The 20,633-nt window shown below is 42.5% G+C and overlaps 1 protein-coding gene across 10 annotated transcripts in view; it reads left to right on the forward strand.

Annotated features, from left to right (window-relative positions):
* ARID1B (AT-rich interaction domain 1B) overlaps window positions 1-20,633 on the forward strand; it is a 425,150-nt gene that overhangs the window by 315,589 nt on the left and 88,928 nt on the right. For 6 of the 10 annotated variants that reach the window (XM_081944091.1, XM_081944094.1, XM_081944097.1 and 3 more), the window contains exons 7-8: window positions 4,308-4,433; window positions 5,096-5,185. In XM_081944091.1, coding sequence (XP_081800217.1) covers window positions 4,308-4,433; window positions 5,096-5,185 — 216 coding nt within the window. The remainder of the gene's footprint in view (window positions 1-4,307; window positions 4,434-5,095; window positions 5,186-20,633) is intronic. The other 4 variants (XM_081944095.1, XM_081944098.1, XM_081944100.1 and 1 more) reach the window with 1 other exon arrangement.

The following is a 20,633-nucleotide window of genomic DNA, read 5'->3' on the forward strand; positions in this document are numbered from 1 at the left end:
TGCTTAGCTTCAAGCCAACATAAGTCTCATGAATGCTAGGGGCTAAATATAAAATTAAGACAATCCAATACATATATTTACAGTTTTGCGTTGAAATAGTATATGTTATGATAGATCATTGAAACATTTTTTCAAATTTCCTTGAATATCTTATCAGGATTATTTTAGACATATTTACGGTGAACCTTTGTATTGCCTCTTACCAGAAATTACAGTTTGCTCACAGCTGAGAATCATTGAATTTGCCTTGTGTTCATTCTAATGCAGAAATATATCATCTCATCAAAAAAATAAAGTTAGTATTTTGTTTTGATGAGACTTGCTTATTCTTAAGTGAACTTTGGTGAAAAAATAGTGAGCATTAAAGATTTTATAATAGTACTTACTGTCTGGTTATGATCTCTGCCTCACCTCAAAAGCTTGCCAGAATGTAGAGGTATTTTATTACAACTTATTGTAATATTACAATCTCTCTACCCAAAATATCCCTATAGGAAGCTGAAAATCCCAAAGGGTAAAACATTAGATTAATGTAACAGTGTAAGGAATCATCTACTCGGTTGCAGTTACTTAAATGGCAGTCCTGCTTAAGAATGAGGCCTATTTAGTGCAAAAAATAATTCACTTCTTTCCATAATCTACCATTTCTAATCATCAAACCTACAAATCACAAATTCATTTTTTCTTGTTGCAGCAGAATAGTCCATGAAGAATTTTTGAGTAACTAATAAATGTAGTTATTGTCCTTTCTCTAATAAAACAAGTCAATTTTGCTGTCTCTGCTGACTTCTTTACCAGCCATTCCTCAGTTGTGGGTATTTCAGAGTCTTTCCATTTTTGTGCATATAATCATGCAGCAGTTGTAATATATAAAAACAATGATCTCTCATGTTTTCTGCATTTCCAACATAAATCTGAAGTACCTTTATACATTCTAGCTTGTATATATTGTAAGCACATAGCTCAATTTTTAAAAAGTAATTGAATAATTTTGTGCCTATTTTAGTAAATCTGTGGTAGGTTCCAAAGAGGTAGCTTTGTAAATATGATTGATTGATACCTTAAAGACCAACAAGTGACTTATCCCATTCATCTATAATATATTCAAAACTACCTACATAATGTTGGGCTGTATCATTCATTAGAATTCTTGACACATCTTGTTCACTAAGGTTTTTGTTGAAATAGTTTCTGTTCGAATTGCCAATAATTGCCAAAAATACTTTTCAGCAATTTTCTAGTTATAAATCTCTTCTTCTGTATCATTCTAACAGCTCTCCTTGAAATTCAATTGTGTAAACAATTGGTTGATTATTATTTTTTTGTAAATGATGCATCATGCAATGTATGAAAAGAGAAAAAGACCTTTGCAACTATTTATCCTTGGCCCCGATCTCACAATATCAGCTGAGAACATCTGATTATCATGTTTTGGGCTAGGAGGAACTTCACATGAGATTTACAGAAATAAATATTTCGTGTTCTTTGCTTATGGAGGGGAGTGGGGAAGGATAGGAAAATACTGCAATTGACTTTATGACTTGCCTTTGGAAATGCTTTGAGTGATTAGCTTTATCTGCCATTTGAACTATGTTGTTCACAGTTATGGTGTAATGATAGTTTCACAGCCTGAGACAGTTCACTTCCCTGGTCCGCTGAACATTGTACTCTTAACGGTTAAGAAAATCACCTCCTATCATTTCATATAGAGGCCCTTAGGAAAAGATTGGAAAATATGTCTTAAGTAGCTAGGAATATATCAGGTTGTGAAAGTGAAAATTATCCAGTTGCTGAGATTTCTATAACTTGAATCTATTCTTGTTTTAACAAAGCCAAGGAGAATATTTCTTTCTGTTGTGGGCTGTCAAGAGTTTGACACTGGTTTCCAAAAACCCTCATATCTTGATTTAATCTAGCACTCAGGCTGATGGAGTATCTATTATATTCAAATTATGTCATTTGCATCAATGTATTGGGGTATTTACATAAATGATGTAAATATTATTTAACAGATAAATCAAAAATGTTTTCAATGTATCAAGTCCAGTTAACAAAGGTCCGTTAAATGGTATTTTTACTATATTTATATTTGCCTAAGTAATGTAGCCTGTGGTGAGATAACTGAGAGTATTTTCCCATGCTAGTACAGTTCTATTTTAATAGCTGTTTAGACTATATACAGATGTGTGGAATGAGATGTTAACTAGTTCATTCCTAGTATCCCAGAAACATTTCCTAAAACTCAATTTAACCAAATTGAACAAAATATATAATACAGATTATATTATTTTTGGCCACCTTGTTTTGCTACCATTTGCAGTTACGACAGTAATAAAAAAAATAATGTTACAATCAATCTTCATATTTACAACCTTCACAGTGTTGTAAATCAAATGAAAGCTGAAGTAAGATTATAAGCATATCCATGGTTTCACTTAGTGACTGTTTCATTTAATGACTGAGTTGCTAATTCAAATTGTGGTTGCTAAATGAGGACTATCCCTTTATACAGGAAAACTCTCAATAATAAATACAGAAATTTCTTAGTCTCAAATAAGTGAAATTACATCTCATACCCTTGTGTCATTTGGCTTCTAGAGGTCAGTAATTCAGCCCAAATAAGAATCGCTAAAAAGAGTTCAAGAAGAAATATAGAATTCAGAATGTTAAGAGAAAAATGGTATACTGCTGGTGGCATGGTATTTAGATTCAAGTTTTTCTCAGCATTTTACAGAACCAGCAGGCTTTCGCTCTTCAGAGAAATATATTTTCATGTTAAGATAAACCTGCAAAAACCTAGTTGTTTGGTCACCATCAGGAGGTGTTATATTGAAATATTTGTTACATTCATAAGAACCTCAGCTTTCAAATCAATACTTTTACTTTTAAAGGAATACATTCCATAGTGAATTGATAATCAGAGTGTGACACAATACATTTGCATCTAAGTTGCTTCTTAACATGAACTGTTTACAGCTTACAGATTACAATGCCTGTTTATTGAATCATTTAAATGTGTTGTAACCTTAATATAGATGGCCTGCTGTTAAGTCCATAGTTGCTCTTCACAACCTGGAAAACAAATTATCAGAATCATATCAAATAGATTTACTGAAAGGGAAAAGTTAGTTTGCAAAAAACTTTGCAAAATCTTTTGCAGCTGGTCCCACAAAATAGTAAGAAATATGGAAAATAAAGAAAGTTTGTTATTGATGTATATTAACTATATTATATATATTTGCACGAGGTCTAAGACAATTCCTCTTCACTCAGTTTGGCCCAGGCAAGCCAAAAGGTTGCTCAGCCGTGATTTAAGTCATTAGGAAAAGATTGCTTAAAAATCTCTCTGCTGCCTATATAGGAAAGGGATTTCTCTTGCGTCCCCCTCCCCAAATTTTAGGGAAATAAGGACTCTTTTTTTCCCCCACCAAATATTTGTCAGTTGAATTTATTTCTATTTTAATGGTGCTGGTTTTCATTTTACCTTGATTGTAATTGTATTGTTTTTACTTGTATGTCTATCATTTACATTTTTGGTTGCTATAAATCACCTTAGTGTATAAAGTGAAATACAGGATATAAAATCAACAATAAATAAATAAATTTCCTCTATTACTGTGGGGCCTGACTGTAAATGTGGTTGGGATGACTGGCAAGTGATTGCCTTTTAATCGAAATAGGACTTTTACAAGAGGGATTTTCTTTAGGACCTAGCAGTGGTGAATGTGATTAAATTTTCCCTTCATGCTTGCCTTGATTTTGATTATTATCAGCCACTCCAAACAAAGGGTATTTGTATTTTTGAAACCTGCATATCAATTTAAAGACTCATTAACAATATGTACAGTGGGGTAGTACAGTACAGTTGCTTTGGAATATCTTATTAAAGCAGTCACTTCTCTTGCCAGCAGTTTATGGCTGGCTTTGTTAATAATTATGTAACAAGTCATATTCTGATCACATTTGGGGGGCAGCATAGTTGGGCGAGCTGTTTTCCTTATTGTGTTAAATAATTCTTCACTGCTCTAGTAGTCTTCTAATTGGCAAGATTTTTCCTTCCAGCCCCCTACCTCCACATAACTCCTAAACCTGCTTTCAAAGTTCTCCCAGTTTTCCAGAACAGATTTGGAAGCCAAGCAAGGAGCTATAGGTAGATGCAGGCTTCATTCCAGCCAAAGGGTTCATTACATTGGTGGTAGGAGCCAACCCACAGGAGTGAAGCAGTTGAGGAGTGATTTTCAGTAGGAAAACAGTACAGCAAAAATCTAAAAACAAAACCCTGATCTGGATTCTCCATCCCTCCCTAGGTGACTATTGTAAGAGGGGGAAACAAAAGAGGAGAAAAGAAGGCAAACCCAAATCGCCTCATAGATACAACGATGCTGAACCAAGCTTTCTGTCTGCACTTTGCCCACAGCTATGCAGATATTCAGGTCAAGATGTAAATCTGCTTGTGTTGCTATTTATGAAGTCATGTTCCCTTTGGTTAAACACTGACTTGGATTCCGTCCTATTCCAATTTGCATGCTAGTTTTGTTTTTTTTACCAGATGTAAATTATGAACTAAGCTCTTATTTGGATAACAAAGTGCACACCACAGGCTTTAGATATGTATTGGTTTATTACTGTGTTATATCTTGGCACCAACATTAAATCCATTGATTCAGTGGACTTTTTTTCCAAACAACATAGATAGAATTTATCTTTGGTTCTAAGGTTGGCAGCTGTCCATGTTTTCCTGGCTGTAAGCCAGTGCAAGCTAATAGGATGAATCCCACTGTTCATCCGCCTTGGATTTTGTAAATTCCTTCCTAAAATATATATTTCAAGAGCTATAAATTGAATTATGTCAATAAGTTTGAAAACAGACTCGGTACAAAATAAAGCATTTCAGGATGCTTTTTGATTAAATACGTTATGCATGTTTCCATGGATTATATAAAAGAAAAATGTATATTTGAAATAGATACTACATTTTTCACTGTATCTAGCACAGTTGTGTGTACCACTTTTTAGAATACCTGTATGATTTTTATTACCTCTTTTTCCTTGTTAGGAACAAGTCATTTATTTTTTGTCTCCATGTATATTGCAGGTAGCCAGATGCCATCACAGACTCCTGGTACCCAATCAGAATCTAGCTCCCATCCTGCCTTGAGCCAATCCCCAATGCCCCAGGATCGAGGTTTGTGTTGAAAAATAATAATTGTGGAGCATAACAAAATAAAAGAAGAGAAGAGCAAAATTTGTTAATCTGCCTATTAGAACCAGGAAATTCTATGTAAACTTTTCTCAGCAAGACAATTTCCCAAGGGAAGAGTAAATTTAAAAAGATTATCTATAAGATTATTAAAAAGACCTGACTGTTCTAAAAACACTCTGTATCAGAAGATCTTGGTAGATAGTTTATGGCACTTTAAAATCTGGATTTTAGGAAACATTATTTATAAATATCTGGCTTAGAATGTAGTCTCTGTGGGATAAAAATGTTAGCTCATTTTCAAACAAGAGTTCCCATAGTTTTCAAAGTAAGGAAGTATTATTATGATTTTGAACATAGACCATTACATTTATTTTCTTTTTAAAAAGTAGGAATGGAGCTAACAGGCTGGAAATGAATATTCTTGCTTTTCTCTTCTCAAAAAGTGCCAGTGTTGTATTTTGTCAAATTTCAAACACACCAGGAATAATCTTTTCTGAATAAGGGTTTTTAATACCATAGTAAATTATCATGGTCTTGCTGTACTGTCTCATTGTGGAGTGGAGGGTGTGGATGAGCGATGAAACCTGCAAGTGTATGACAAAAATACAGAATCTCAGCAGGGTTACTCAGGGTAATCCAGGAAGCCCAGGCAGAGGAAACGGTACCTATATTGGACAGCAGCAATATAGGAAGATGCTAGAGGCAAAAGAGCACTTTAGTGACAGAAGAGAAGGCAGTGTGTGGGTGAAGGCAGTGGTAAACCACGGCTTTATTTTATCAAGAAAATCATATGGATAGGAAATACCAAACCACTGACAGGGCAGTGCTGCTCATGTCAGATAACATCAACATGCTACTGGGGAAGAGATTGAAGTATTAAGGATTGGATATTTTCAATCAGAAGATTGCATTGTTTACTACTCAAGTCTTGAAAAACAAAGAAGGGACAATGTTGCTTTTATAGTTAAAAAGAGTACAGCGAGAACAGTACTTGGCTACATTGCAATCAGTGATCAAATATTGATTAGACTTCATGGATAAGTGTATGCTTCAACTATTGATGCAAATGAAAAGGATTACGAGTTTGATGATCGAGTTCAGTTTCAAATCAGCAGAAAATGGAAGCAAGATGTGATGCTTGTGATTGGAGATTGGAATGCCAAAGTTGGAAACATTAAGAAAGAAAATGTAGTTTGACTGTATTGCCTAGGAAGTTGAAATGAAGTAGAACAACAGTTTCTGACAATCTAATGATTTTTTGTCATTGCCAGCGCAGTTTTCTAACAACAAAAATGAATACTATATACTGTATATGAATAACACCAGAAGGAGTACACAGAAGTCAAATTGGCTACATTATTGATAGAAGGAGATGAAATAGCATTCATTTATAACAGTGAAAATGTGAAAGGGCTGACTGTAAAAGAGATAATGAATTGATTTTTTTTTTGATGTGCAAGTTCTAAATTAAGCTAAAGAAGAAGAAGGTCAACCAGTTTCCATGATATCATCTTGAACATGCATCCACCATTTTCAGGGAAAATATCAGATATTTCTTTGAAGTTCTGAACTTTATTGACACACAGCCAGAGTTAGTAGGTAGGTAGTAAAAATCTGGCGTACCTTTCCGAACCAGTAGTAATAGCAGCCTGTCCATGCCCCCAAACTGGTTCCCTCAGTCACCACTGCCGTTGCCAGCATGTTTTTTGGCTGGAAAAGGAGGCAGAGAAGCAGTCCTGTTGTCAAGGTACGCAACAGGGGGAAAAAGAAATTCCAACTTTAGCCTCCTGGTGTGGCACAAGGCTTTGGGTGAAGGCAGGAGGGAAGTTGAGCAGCAGGTTGAGTGAGGGATAGGTGGCAGCGTTTTTCCCTTCTCCCAGCCTCCAGAAGCACTCTGTAGGCTTCAGCAGGGCTGGGAGAAGGGAAAAAACGGGGGCATTTTTCTCTTCTCCCAGTCCTGCTAAAACCTGCAGAGTGTTCCTGGGGCCTGGGGAGGACAAAAACTTTTTTTCTTACTGAGTAGTTTGCAGGTGGAGCCCGCCCGCCACCCCATCAAAACTTTTCACCACCGTTTCGGTGGGCATGGCTTGGTGAGGGGGCCATGTGACTGAGTGTGCATGAGTGATGGCAAGTTGGCCATGCCCACACATGCCCCCCCATCCACCCATGCCCACTGAACCAGTAGGAAAAAAATTTGAAACCCACCCCTGAACCTAAGGATGTTGTTATGGATGAATGAGAAAGGAGACTGACAAAAATCAAGAAACAGAAAATGGCAAACTGAATATTAGAACAAGCCATGAAAGAGAATAGAAGCCAAAGCCAAGAATGACAAAGATCTCAGGAAGAGCTAAAACAAGAAGCAGAATGATAACAATAATAGTAAAGACAATGAAGATGGAAACAAACACAGGAAAATAAGAAAATTCTTTCCCAAAAAATCTCCAAATTCAGAAGGAAGTTCCAACCTTGAATTGGTATTCTAAAGGATGTTGATGGATAGGTAGTGATTGATTCTAATAAAAACAAAGATGGAAGGATAATAGTTAAATTCTATATAGTAGATACATTAGTATTAAAAACCTATAGTATTACAAAGTGAAGTTAGGTCAGCACTTTCATCAATCCAAGTTGGAAAATTACAGATATTTATGGAATATCTGCAGAAAGCAACCAAAGAAGACCCTTCATTTTTTTAAACCAACTATGCCAACAAATCAGAAAAATAAGACAGTGACTGACAGATTGGTCAGCATACATACAGGTCAGCATACATACTTGTTGGGAAGCAACCAATTTTGGCAGGGAAGGGGGATCAAGCGCAGACTAGCCTGGAGTCACTGCACAACCACAAAAAAGGCTAGGTCTGACTCCCTCCCAAGTTCCTTTCTATCTATCTAATTGTTCCCAGGAATAGGCTGCCAGACTGGGGAGATTCTTGTATTTTAGGCAGAACCTAATCAGGTAGGTTGAATTCTACACATGTGGGTCTGGTTGTTTACACATTTAATTTTTAATTTTATTAAATTTATAGACCGCCCCCTCTCCCCAAAGGGACTCCCAAAGGGATAATACTGTACAAATATCAAAGAAAGAAGACTTAACAGTGTGTGCTAACTATTGTAAAATATCCTTAAACCATCCTTAAACTGAGGTGCAAATCATTCCTGTAGTCTGCAATTTTTCTAGAAATCCGTTCATACTTCCATTCAAATGGAGTATGAAGAGATTTCCAGAAAAATTGCAGATTACAGGAACCATTTGCACCTCAGTTTGAGATGCAGACAACACGGACTCATCCGTAAGAGCCTTCCAAAACGCTTCTTGGATGAGAAGCAAAACATCTTTAAAGAAAAAAACAAAGTCCAGTTGCCTCCTGAAAAATCTCCTTTGAGACATTATTTCTGATGCCCATCAAATAATTGAGGAGGCCAAAGAATGGGGGGGGGGGAATTAACATGTGCTTCATTGATTACAGAGACTGTTGATTATGTCAATCATGTCAAACTGTACTTAGGAAAATGGGAATCCCAAAATATCTCATTGCCCTCGTGCAAAAATATATAGAGATCAGGAAGCTGTAATCCGTCAGAACTCAATGAACCAGAATGGTTCCAGGTTGGCAAACGAGTGAGAAAAGGTTGTTTACTCTATTTATGCAAGTTATATGTGGAATATATATAGAGGAAAGCTGAATTGGAAGAAGAAATGCATTATTTTAAGACAAAAAACCCCAACCCATCAATAAACCTCTGCTATTTTCCTGTGCACCGCTTGGAGAGTCCAAGCAATGGGTTAATTCACTCTGGTTGCCCTGGATACTGAGGAACTTTTTTTCTCCCTTTAACCACACCTCCTCGTGTGATTACTGCCAGAATAATTTTCCTCATGCCCAGATCGGATGTATTTTTGAGTTCAGGCTATTAATCCTTGGCTTGGACTCTCCTAAAAATTTGGAAAACCTTTTCCTCTTCAAAACGAACTTTTCTCCCTGCCTTTTATTCTTCTACAATCAACATAAGCTATCTAGGAGGCCAGGAGGTAAGCGTGTGTGGGGGAGGTTGTTTCTCCACAGCCTCGCACTTTTGCAGGCTTGGAAACTTGCCGCTTGCTCCCAGAGCGCGGCAACAGCGGCGAAGGGGTTTTTTTCTTTGTTTTTTGGTCGGTTCCCTCCCCGGTTGTTATTTTCCGGCCTAGTTTTTTCGTTTTTTTGACTTCCCTGCGTTTTTTTACACCCCTCAGCCCCCGCGGAGCTACGAGCGGCCCGGATTGATCCTGGCTGCCGCTCTCCTCTCCGCCCAGCTCCTCGCTGTTGCGGCGGCCATTTTTAGGCGCGAAAAGTTCGCGCCTTTAATTTTAGGCCTCTGCCGCTCAGCCACGCTCCTGCAGGAGGCCGCTTGGTGGCTACAGGGCCTCGCCGGGCCCGCCCAACGGACCCTCGGCCACCACCCACTGGACATCAGCGGCGCTGGTAATTTGGCCACCACGTGTCCTTTGCACCGGCACAGGGAAGGATTTTCTTTATCCTTAAGATCTGGCCAGGCCTTCGCCTTTTTTTAAGCTCTAGTCTCCTGGCCTACTGACTTCCCTGCCTCTCCTGCAAGGGTTACTGCAGCCTGGGCTGCAGGCCCACCTCATAGCTCAGCCTCCTGGGTGTCCTCCTCCCATTTGGCTACTGGTGTTAGGCTGAAATGGATTTATTAATTTTTCCTATACCTGTATTATTAATCATAATTGTCTTTTTTCTTTAGGCCTTTCAGTGTAGCCAGTCGAATTCCGCTGCAGCCCACCCGTTTGCCTGTGTTTTCTGCATCATCCTTGTGCAGTCATTGGCATGGAGCTCCCTCCATCAGGTTCCGTTGAGGCTAGATCCGGCCCCTCTCAGGCCCCTAGCAAGGATCCCCCTTCCAGTAGGGGTGGGAGTGTGGGCAAGGGCATCTCAGGGGACACCCATAGGCACCCTGTCAAGGCCCCGACTGCAGCCGAAACCAAGGACGCTGAGAGACGCCAGCGGGCCCTTGATAAACAATTTGAGAAGGCCCGGCGCCAGGCTGGGACAGGGTCCCCCCCAGAGGTGGCCCCCGTTCCTCCATCCAGAAGTGATATCTTGGCATTGCTGAATGAGGAGGTAGAGTCTCAGGATCTGTCCCCGGACAGATCACTGGCGGAGCCAACTTCTCCTGCCCCGTCCTGGTCATATGAGCAGGACCCAGTCCCAGAGGGTCACACCAGGGCTCCCCCGGCTGGGGGTTCTCCCTACCATCTCCAAGACCCCAGGGACCCGGGATCAGATTCTGATCAGGAGCCCGAGCTGTCACCGCGCGTGCAGGCTTTGGTCGATCGTGCTATCGCCAGAGGCATTGCTGAGGGCCTCCAAAAGCGCTCCCCTCCCCCTTCGGGGCCAGGGACCACTTCCCGGGGCCCGGCGGCCCCTCCTCCAGCCAAGCGTGCCCGCCATCCATCCCTTGAGTCATCCGTGGTCAGCGAAACCTCCGCCATCGAGGACGCTGACCAGGACGGCCTGGAGCTATCTGAAGACGAGGGCCTCCCCCCGGACGCCCCTGCCTTTTCCGGACTTTTCAAACCCACTCTCTTTAAGTCCATTCTCCGTAAGGCCAAACTAGCTACCAGGGTAGGGATTAAACCTAAGCCGGTCCAACCTTCGGCCGATGCTGTTCCCGAAAATCCCAATGCGGCCATGTTCGACGTCCCGGCCCCCCAACAGGAGCTGGTCCCGGTTCCGGGTTTATTCCTGGACGTAATCCAACGCCAGTGGGCCCAACCAGCCACCTTGTCTTCCCCCAGCGGGGCAGACAGGAAACTTTACTCTATGGACCCCACCTTGGAAGACCTTTTGGTTCTCCCAGCCGTGGAACCACCTATCACTGCCCTGACCTCCAACTCTTCCCTCCCAGCAGAACTGCTGGATGGGCTCAAGGCGGAGGATAAGAAGGCAGAGAGGGTGTGCCATAAGGCCCACCTGGCGGCTGCCTGGGCCATCAAAGCCTCCTCTTCCGCCTCCTTTTTTAACAGGGCCTCCGTTATATGGCTAAGGGAACTGTTGACCAAACTCCCGGCAGGAGACTTGCGCCTCCGCCAGGATATTTCAAAAATTATTGTGGCCTCCCAATATGCGGCGGACGCATCCCTTAACGCCTCTAAATTTGCTTCTAGAGCCTTGGCGGCCAACGTCACCTCACGCCGCCTGATCTGGCTCCGCCACTGGCAGGCGGACCAGAAGCATAAGTGGGAGCTGGCCTCAGCCCCCTTTAAGGGCGCCAAATTATTTGGGGAGGCGCTTGAGCCTCTCCTCATTGAATCCAAAGATAAAAGGAAGATTTTGCCTTCCACCACGAAAAAGCAGGACCGCAAGTCCGCTCCATACCCCAGGAGGCAGCCCTTTCGTGCCCCTGAACCCTCTACCTCTACTTCCTTCTCCCCGCCCTACCGACCGGCCGGTCAGTCAGGGGACAGGTTCCAGGACAGGTCCTCCTTTAAGGACAGAGGTAGACAACAATTCGGTTTCCGTAAATCCAACCGCGGAGGTGCCTCTAACAGGCCCTTCCGCAAATCTAAGTGACTGCCCGGGCCCGTCACCCATAGGGGGGCGCCTCCAGCTATTCGCCCACCATTGGGTCCAGACCACGGAGGACGCCTGGGTCCTCCATATCGTGAGGGAGGGCCTATCCCTAGAATTCCTATCCCCCCCTCCCCGGAACTTCATCCGGTGTCCCACTCCTTCCTGTCCTCTGAAGAGGGAGCTTATGAACCAGGAGATTCGCCATCTCCTGGAGATAGACGCGATAGAGCAGGTTCCCCCCGACCAGGAAAGGAAGGGGTTCTACTCCATCCTCTTCCTGGTACCAAAGAACTCGGGGGGCTGGAGGGCCATCTTGGACCTGAAGAACCTCAACAGGCACATTGCCTACCGGAGGTTCAAGATGCAGTCCCTCCAGTCCATCCTGTCGGGGATCCGTCAGGGAGACCTCCTTACCTCTATCGACCTCAAGGAGGCTTACCTACACATCCCCATCCGTCCCCAGCACAGGAGGTTCCTGCGCTTTTTTTATGCCGGCAGGCATTTTCAATACCGGGCCCTTCCCTTCGGCCTGTCGTCGGCCCCCAGGACCTTCACCAAGGTCCTGGCGGTTGTAGCAGCCCAACTGAGGCGCAGACCCATAAGGCTCCAGTGCTACCTGGACGACATCCTGATCCAGTCGTCGTCCAGGCAGCAGGCCTTGCGGGACCTCCGCATCACAATGAGAACCCTGAGGAGCCACGGTTTTTCCCTAAATCTGAAGAAAAGCCATCTGGTTCCCACCACCAGACTTATCCACCTGGGGGCGGTCATAGACACTTCCCTGTGCAGGGTCTTCCTATCCCAGGACAGGCTAGACAGCTTAGTGGCCATGACCCGCAAGGTGATGCTCGCGAGACAGGTACCGATCGTCCTCCTGTCACAGCTGTTGGGAAAAATGATCTCTTCCATCTCGATCGTCCCATGGGCTCGCCTTCACTCCAGAGCTCTCCAATGGCTCCTCCTTCCTCACCAGAGGGCCGCAAGGAGCAACTCGAATCGACTGGTGAGCGTTCCCCCAGCAGTGAAGAGATCGCTCCGATGGTGGACGTCCCCTGCACTCCTCAAGGGCCACCTGTTCAAGGAGCCCAACCGGTTAGTGGTCACCACAGACGCAAGCCTCGCCGGCTGGGGGGCACACATGGGTCATCTAGTGGTGCAAGGCAAATGGTCACTCGCAGAGAGCTCCTGCAGCATCAATCTTCTGGAACTGCGTGCGGCCCGCCTGGCACTCCGGCATTTTCGCCAGGACATTCTCCATCAACATGTCCTATTGATGACGGACAATGTGGCCACCAAGGCCCACATAAACCGCCAGGGGGGCACCAGATCCAAGACGTTGATGAAGGAAGCGGAATCCCTGGGGCGCTGGGCGGAGAGGCATCTGGCATCTCTTCGCTCCGACCACATTTCGGGAGTCGACAACACCCAGGCGGACTGGCTGAGCAGGACCACCATAGACCCGGCAGAGTGGAAACTGGATCCGGCTCTGTTTCGCCAGCTGTCCCGCAGGTTCGGCACCCCCGTGGTCGACCTATTCGCATCCAGGGAAAATGCTCAACTTCGCCGCTATTTCTCCCGCTTCCAGTCCCCGGGGGCGGAAGGGACGGATGCCCTTCGCTCTCCTTGGCCCCGGGGCCTACTTTATGCCTTTCCTCCGCTGCCCCTGATTCCACAAGTCATCCACAGGATCATCGCGGAGGAGGCGGAGGTGCTCCTCGTGGCCCCGCACTGGCCCCGTCGTTCGTGGTTCGCCGACCTGGTCAGCCTCTCCCTGTCACCTCCGTGGAAGATTCCTCCAGACCAAGTCTCCCTCAGCCAGGGGGCCGTAACTCATCCAGAGCCCCAATGGCTACAATTGGCCGTCTGGCACTTGAGGGGGACCAGCTGAGGCGCGAGGGCTTCTCAGGGGAGGTAATACACACCATTCAGGCAGCTAGGCGACCATCAACCACTCGAATCTACGATGCCTCGTGGGCCTCCTTCGCCAAATGGTGCGACACCTTACGCTTGGATCCGGTGACGGCTCCGGTCTCCCGCGTCCTGGACTTCCTACAAGGGGGTCTTGCCAAGGGCCTCGCTCCAAATACCCTTCGACGACAGGTGGCGGCCCTCTCCACCGTTTGGGCCGGTGACCCGGTCTTGCCCCTTAGCAAGGTGCCCAGGGTCCGTTCCTTCCTCAAGGGAGCTTGTAACTTACGACCTCCCACGGTCCACCGTTACCCCACCTGGCAGCTGTCCGTGGTTCTGCAGGCGCTCACCGCTCCACCCTTCGAGCCTCTCAGTACTACGTCGCTGCGTCATCTTACACTAAAGACGGCATTCCTCATCGCCGTGACGTCAGCTCGTCGTATTTCAGAACTGGCAGCCCTGTCAGTTCGCCAGGACCTATGTACCGTCCACCCAGATAGGGTGGTGTTGAGACTGGACCCTACCTTTATTCCAAAGGTTAATACTTGGTTTCATAGAACGCAAGAAATTGTGATTCCTGATTTCTGTCCGAGACCGTCACATCCCAGGGAACGACAGTGGCACATGTTGGACGTGAGAAGGGCGCTGAAAACGTACATCGCCCGCACCTCCGAATTCCGGAAGTCGGAGTCTTTATTCGTGTCATTTCATCCAGGTTCCTTGGGCAAGAAAATCTCCTCTTCCACTGTTGGCAGGTGGCTGCGCGCCTGCATCGCCCTGGCCTACGAAAGTCAGTCCAGATCGGTGCCCCGAGGCATCACTGCGCACTCCACTCGCAGCGCGGCTACCACTGCGGCCTGGGCCACCCAGGCATCAATACTAGACATTTGTAAGGCGGCTACGTGGTCCTCCCCGTCGCCCTTCATCCGTCATTACAAACTGGACGTTTACGCCTCGGCTGAGGCGTCCTTTGGCAGGAGGGTACTTCAAGGGGTCGTGTCTTCGACCGAATCCCGGGACTCTGACTCTGCCCACCCAATCGGACAATAACTTGGGTATGTCCCATTGCTTGGACTCTCCAAGCGGTGCACAGGAAAATGACCATTGGCTTACCTGAAGGGTCCTTTTCTGTGCACCGCGGGAGAGTCCAACCCACCCTGGTCTTCGGCCCGGGGATTCTTTCCTCTTTTTTCAACTGAACACTCCTTGGACGCCTTCGCTCCATCCTCTCGACAGATTGACCTTTCGGAAATTTATTCTGGCAGTAATCACACGAGGAGGTGTGGTTAAAGGGAGAAAAAAAGTTCCTCAGTATCCAGGGCAACCAGAGTGAATTAACCCATTGCTTGGACTCTCCCGCGGTGCACAGAAAAGGACCCTTCAGGTAAGCCAATGGTCATTCTGATAACATTACTCTGATAATTGAAAATGCAATTGATGTGGTGTGTGTCCATGATGTTGTATTGTTTCATTGTATGTGAACAAAGTCTTTGCCATACTCTTACAATTCACCGAAGAGCCCATGTTTGTGCCCATTAGAACAAGTGTGAAAATTATACCCAAAATCAAGCTGTCACTTTGCAGATTTGCCTATCACAACCTGAAAAATTCTAAGCACCTGTGCAAGAAGTTCAAAGTCCACTGCCTGCTAATTATTATTTTGTGTTCTACCAGGACATTTGTGTCCACTTAAACTAGGGCAAAAAACTATGTAAGTCTTAATGCAGGGAGGGGGTGGTGGAGATTTGCAGAGAGTGGTAGGTCCTGTGCTCCATGATCCTTCATGCTGTGCTTTTCTCTATTTTGGGGGTGCTTCCAGCTGAAATTATTGATTGAACACCAGCATCTTCACTGACTGACAGCCTGATGAACTGCAGCAGAGAATAGCATCCAACTCTTGAGTTACAGGGCCAAACAGAAATGCTGTTTTTATGAATAATTTATCATAACCTGCACTTTGAAAATTTAAACCTTAATCTTCAAATTGCTCTTCTGGCACAAGTTTACTGCCATTTTGTTTCCAATGCATTATCCTGATGTTTATCTTCAAGAGAGCTGGCTTTTTTATTCAGAATATTTATTTAATCCCTTTCCATGCTATGGCTGATCTTTTGTGACCTAACTTGTTTAAAATGCCCATTTGTTTCATGCCACAAAAACAACATTTGTAACCAGTGAAGTTACATTGATTTTGCCAACACATTTCTCCAAAGCTTTTGTTAGTTCTGAGCATTGTACACATAAACATGTCTAGGCTCTCTTTTGTTCCCTACCATTGATTAGAGACCTCTTTAAAATGGAAAACTTGTTTGAACCGTTTTCTACTGAACTTAGAAAACTGAGGGAAAGTACCAGTATGGTATTCAAAGGGAAAGGTGTTTGTCATACACTGATAAAACTCAAGTAGAAAATTTTTCCTGTTGAAAATACCTAAAGTGCAGGGCTCCATAGCAGTCGTTTAAACACTTCACTTACTGATCCAAACATTTCCAAGTGAAAATACTAAAGGACCCTCCAATTTCTGGCAGTGTTTGTGTTCCTTCTAGCCAATGTGCCATATTTTCTTTCTGTGTTGAAAGAATGAATAAAAGAGCACTAATGCATTTATTTAAAATATCTCAGTGCTCTATTAGTTGAGTAGTTTATGGGTTTTTCTTTGCTGTTGTAAGCATTCTTGGCATGGCCAACATATGACTAACCCCAAATCTTCTCACTTTTAAGAAAGCCATTAAGACTCAACTCTAACACAGAAATTAGGGATCAGTTAAGTCAGAGTCCCCCTTTGATTGTTCTGTCATGTACTAATCGCTATGTAGTATTTTGTATTTATGTATTGTGTTTATTGGTATATGTTTATTGGTATATGTTCCCTTTTTATTTATTATTTTTATGATGTACACCACCCAGAATTACATCATTTGACCTGGGAAGTCCTATAAATCTTGAAAATAAATAGAAGATAAATCACAATTATTTTTAACCCATGGAAGCTAATTTTATGTTGTTATTTTCAGTTGAATAGTTCATGTTTCTAAACTTAAAAATAATGCATCACGTTCTAACAGAGTGCTTCGCCACAAATATTTTGTATCGTATTGTTTGTATGTGTGTGTGTGTGTGTGTGTGTGTGTATGATACAGATGCTGCCCACACTTGATCAATAAGAAACTTGATTAGACTGGTTACTTCAGAATTCATTTGCTGTCTATTACCATTGCAGTGTTTATAAGAATTCATCTCTGGGAAGCAAAGATCGAGTAGCATTATCAAAGTAGATCGGTCCTGGGGCTAGTAAAAATGTGGACAGACATTAGGTTTTTGCAGAGACTTAGACTTATCTGTAGGTCTTTGCTGACATCTGATGTTTATCCTAATTAGTACAGTGGAGGTGGGGGGAGTTTCTGTCATGCTTACCTGCCTCCTGTTTCTGCCTACCGGCCTGATTTCGCTCATTCTGCAACTTAGGCAATTCTAAGCTTAGTCTTTGAGCTCAGGCCAGTCCTCCGATAGACCACAAAAGCTTTCTTTGCTTTTTAAGACTGAAGGCCCAGCTGGGACACCCGAAGCATGCAGTGCTAAGATAGCTGCTCTTCTCTATCCCTGATGGAATTTAGAGGAAGTTAGATACAGCACAGCAAAAAAGCATGTGTCTTTTCTCCCATTTACACTTTTACAGGCTGTCACCCTGCTGAAGCTGAGGAGCTGTGGTCCATTAAAAATGAGTCTGGTTCCCCCCAATAGGAATCATCACTAGACCTCAGCAGAAATAGAGGATATTATCAGCCTTAAACACAAAAGGAAGGGCAAAGCAAGAAAGGAGAGTAAAAGGAATTATTTATTGCTCTATTGCTAGGTTAGAGTATAAAGGTTACTTCAAAATATTTTGGGGGAGTGATTTGTTACTTGAACTACAGGAGAAATGGAAAAAAAATGTATTTTCTTATTTTCTTATATCTATATTAAAGTTTGTATACATTACATTATTTTTTAAACTCGTAATGACAGTGTAATGAAAAACATGTTTAAAATAATATAAAGTATTCCTTGATTTACAACCCAATCATTTAACTTTTTAAAAAGCTACTTAAGATCTGTTCTCAAAGTGGTGCTCCCCCTGCAGTTATTGTATTTTGGACCTTGGCAACTGGCTCACATTTATGACTGATTTTAATATCCCATGGTCACATGACCATGATTTTCAGTGTTTGGGGCTGGTTTATGTCAACCAGCAACCCATTCAGAAGAACAGATTCACTTAACTTAAGAAGAAGCTGGTTCAAAATACAGTGGCGCAAGTAGTAATAGGCACCTGTCTGTCCATATGTTACCATTGCTCTGTGAGCTGTATTGGTTACCAATTGGCTTCTAAGTGTAGTTCAAGATGCTGGTTATTATCTATAAAGTGTTGTATTATATATGGGCTGGATATCTGAGGGACTTATTATCTCCAAGAGTTTTTTCCACCTAGCACATTATGGCAGATTGGTGGGTGTGCTTCAGGTTCCTTCCTTCCATTAAACATCATTTTGTGGAACCAAGTATGTATCAGTGGTACCATTTCGTATGTACCATTTCGGCCGAACCGGTAGTGGTATGGCAGCCTGGGTCACTGGAACTGGCAGTGACCCACCACCACCCTGAACTGGTTCCCTCATTGCCGTCGCTGCCGCCATCTTGTTTTTTAGTTCTGTGCATGCGCAGAACCATTTAAATTTAACTGCACATGCACGCGCAAAGAAAAGCTGGGCAGAACTGGCAGTATAGCTGGGCAGAACCCACCCCTGGTATGGATGCATTTATTTGTCACAACACCCACCCTCTGGAATAGCATCCTAGAGATAAGGACAGTGCCCCCTCTCCTAGGCTTGGGGATGATGTTGGGCGGGGGAGGGTTTTGCTATTTTTGTTTCATCTGTGTTGTTTCTATATTTTTTTAATCTGAGTTGTCTATGTGGAGTTATGTTTTATCTGTTTTATGGATATTTTTGGTTTTGTACCATGCTCAGAATCCATTGGAATTGAAGCAGCTATAATAACTTTAAACAATAAACAAAATAAACAAAATAAAAGTACACGCACGCACACGCACCCACACCAGATATATGCAAGGTAAATGGACACAATTTAGGGCTTAATTATGAATCTTTTGTATTCTAGATATTACCAGAACATAAAATAGTTAAATATTCTTTCAATTTTTTGTACAGGTTAAAAAAAAGTGGTAATTTCTCAATACGAATAAAATATAAAACTGATGTTTTATTAAAGGATTAATGAAAAGTGATTAACTATATCCATATATTTTGGAGAACTCCCGCAAAACCCATTTGTTTGGCACCCTTGGTGTTCTTGGTTTGAAATAAGTATGCCCTCTTTCATCATGCTTGGATTAAAATAGTACATTGGGAATAGCTAAAAATACAGAATCTAATGCAAACTTTAAATGGTCTCATGCTGTTACTCTGGCATATATTTTCATGAAGAGGGTGCTTTATAAGCCTTTATTTATTAAGGAAAATATATATGGGTCAGGATTAATTAAAAAAACCTTTTAATTGTTTTCTCTTTATAATTTTCGCAGCAGTACATAGTTAAATATTCATGATAATGTTGATGATACACTAAAGGTCTAGAGTTTCAAAATCAACACAGGTTATTTAACCCTTTTCATCTGATGCATCATCAGAGATTTCCTCAGAAAATCCCAAAGCTCTGGAATAATTAGAAGAAAGTAATGAGGATTTAATTAGTCCTTGAGATGCACTAAAATAGGACTACTGAGAACCTTCCTTCCCTCCTTATTTGGACATGGAATACAAGTAGATCTGATGCCATTTCCGATGCTGTGATATGCTGGAAAATGTATTCCATAGCTGGAGGCAGTTTCATGGCACCATTCTGTGCCTGACAGATCTGCACGGAAGGTACCCATCATGACAGTTTCTGACAAAAACTCAAATTCACCATCCTTTGCCAAGAGCCCGTTTTACATTCTTTTTCCTCTGGGGTCTGTCTTTCTTTTTTCCTTCCCCTCATTTATGTGCTGTATGATAGTGTTAGTGTTTCATCTTTCTCTACCCCCCCCCCCCATTCCATGGTTTTTGCAGGGGGAGGGGCAGGAAGGAAAGAGGTCTATAAGCATGTTTGAAAAGAAATAAGCGGATTGCAAAGAATCACAGTGGGTAACAAATTGGAGCCTTATAGAATCCAGGTGTTGTCAAAGGAAACCTTTGACACACCTGCATGTAAGCATTAACTCAAAATCAAGCTCTTATTTAATTTTAGATCTTCAAAGACATGATATTTATTAAGAGTTGTAATATAGTAAATTTCAGTGGAGTGGAGATTATTATCCAGGAGGAAGCAAAAACAGAAAGGATGCACTCTGGCATTTTGATGTTTTTATGTTTGGGTTTTTATTTTTTATTTTTTGGATGCACAATACCAAACAATTTCTGTTGCTTCGTGTTCTTGATTTACTTACTCCTTTTCATTTTCTTATAATATCTATATCCTGTCACTTCAGCATCCATTTATTTTCATTTAATGCAACATTAATAAATGTATCCTTATGGAAGTCATGTGTACAATTTAAGGAATGTTTCTCTCACATTCCCCACTCGACTCCATCATCATTTAGCACTGACATTTGATAAAAAGTCTCTTTTTCCTAACATCTGTTTGCCATCTCTAAGTCAGATGCAAAGGAATAAAAATCTTAATCAAACTGCAATTCAAAAAGCATTTTGTAGTAGGACTGTTTTTGATCATAAAAGGATATTCTATCCCGTTTTTCTTCTGAAGAGGATTTACAACTGATCTGCTGCATAATAAATCTATTCACACTGTTACTTTGTATTTGTATACAGTTACTTTCTGGTTTTATGTTCTTTGAGGGTTTTTTTAAAATCCAAATCAGAAGTACAGTAACATTTTAAACTT

This window comes from Natrix helvetica (assembly GCF_964273705.1).
Source record: "Natrix helvetica genome assembly, chromosome: 2".
Lineage (NCBI taxonomy): Eukaryota > Metazoa > Chordata > Lepidosauria > Squamata > Natricidae > Natrix > Natrix helvetica.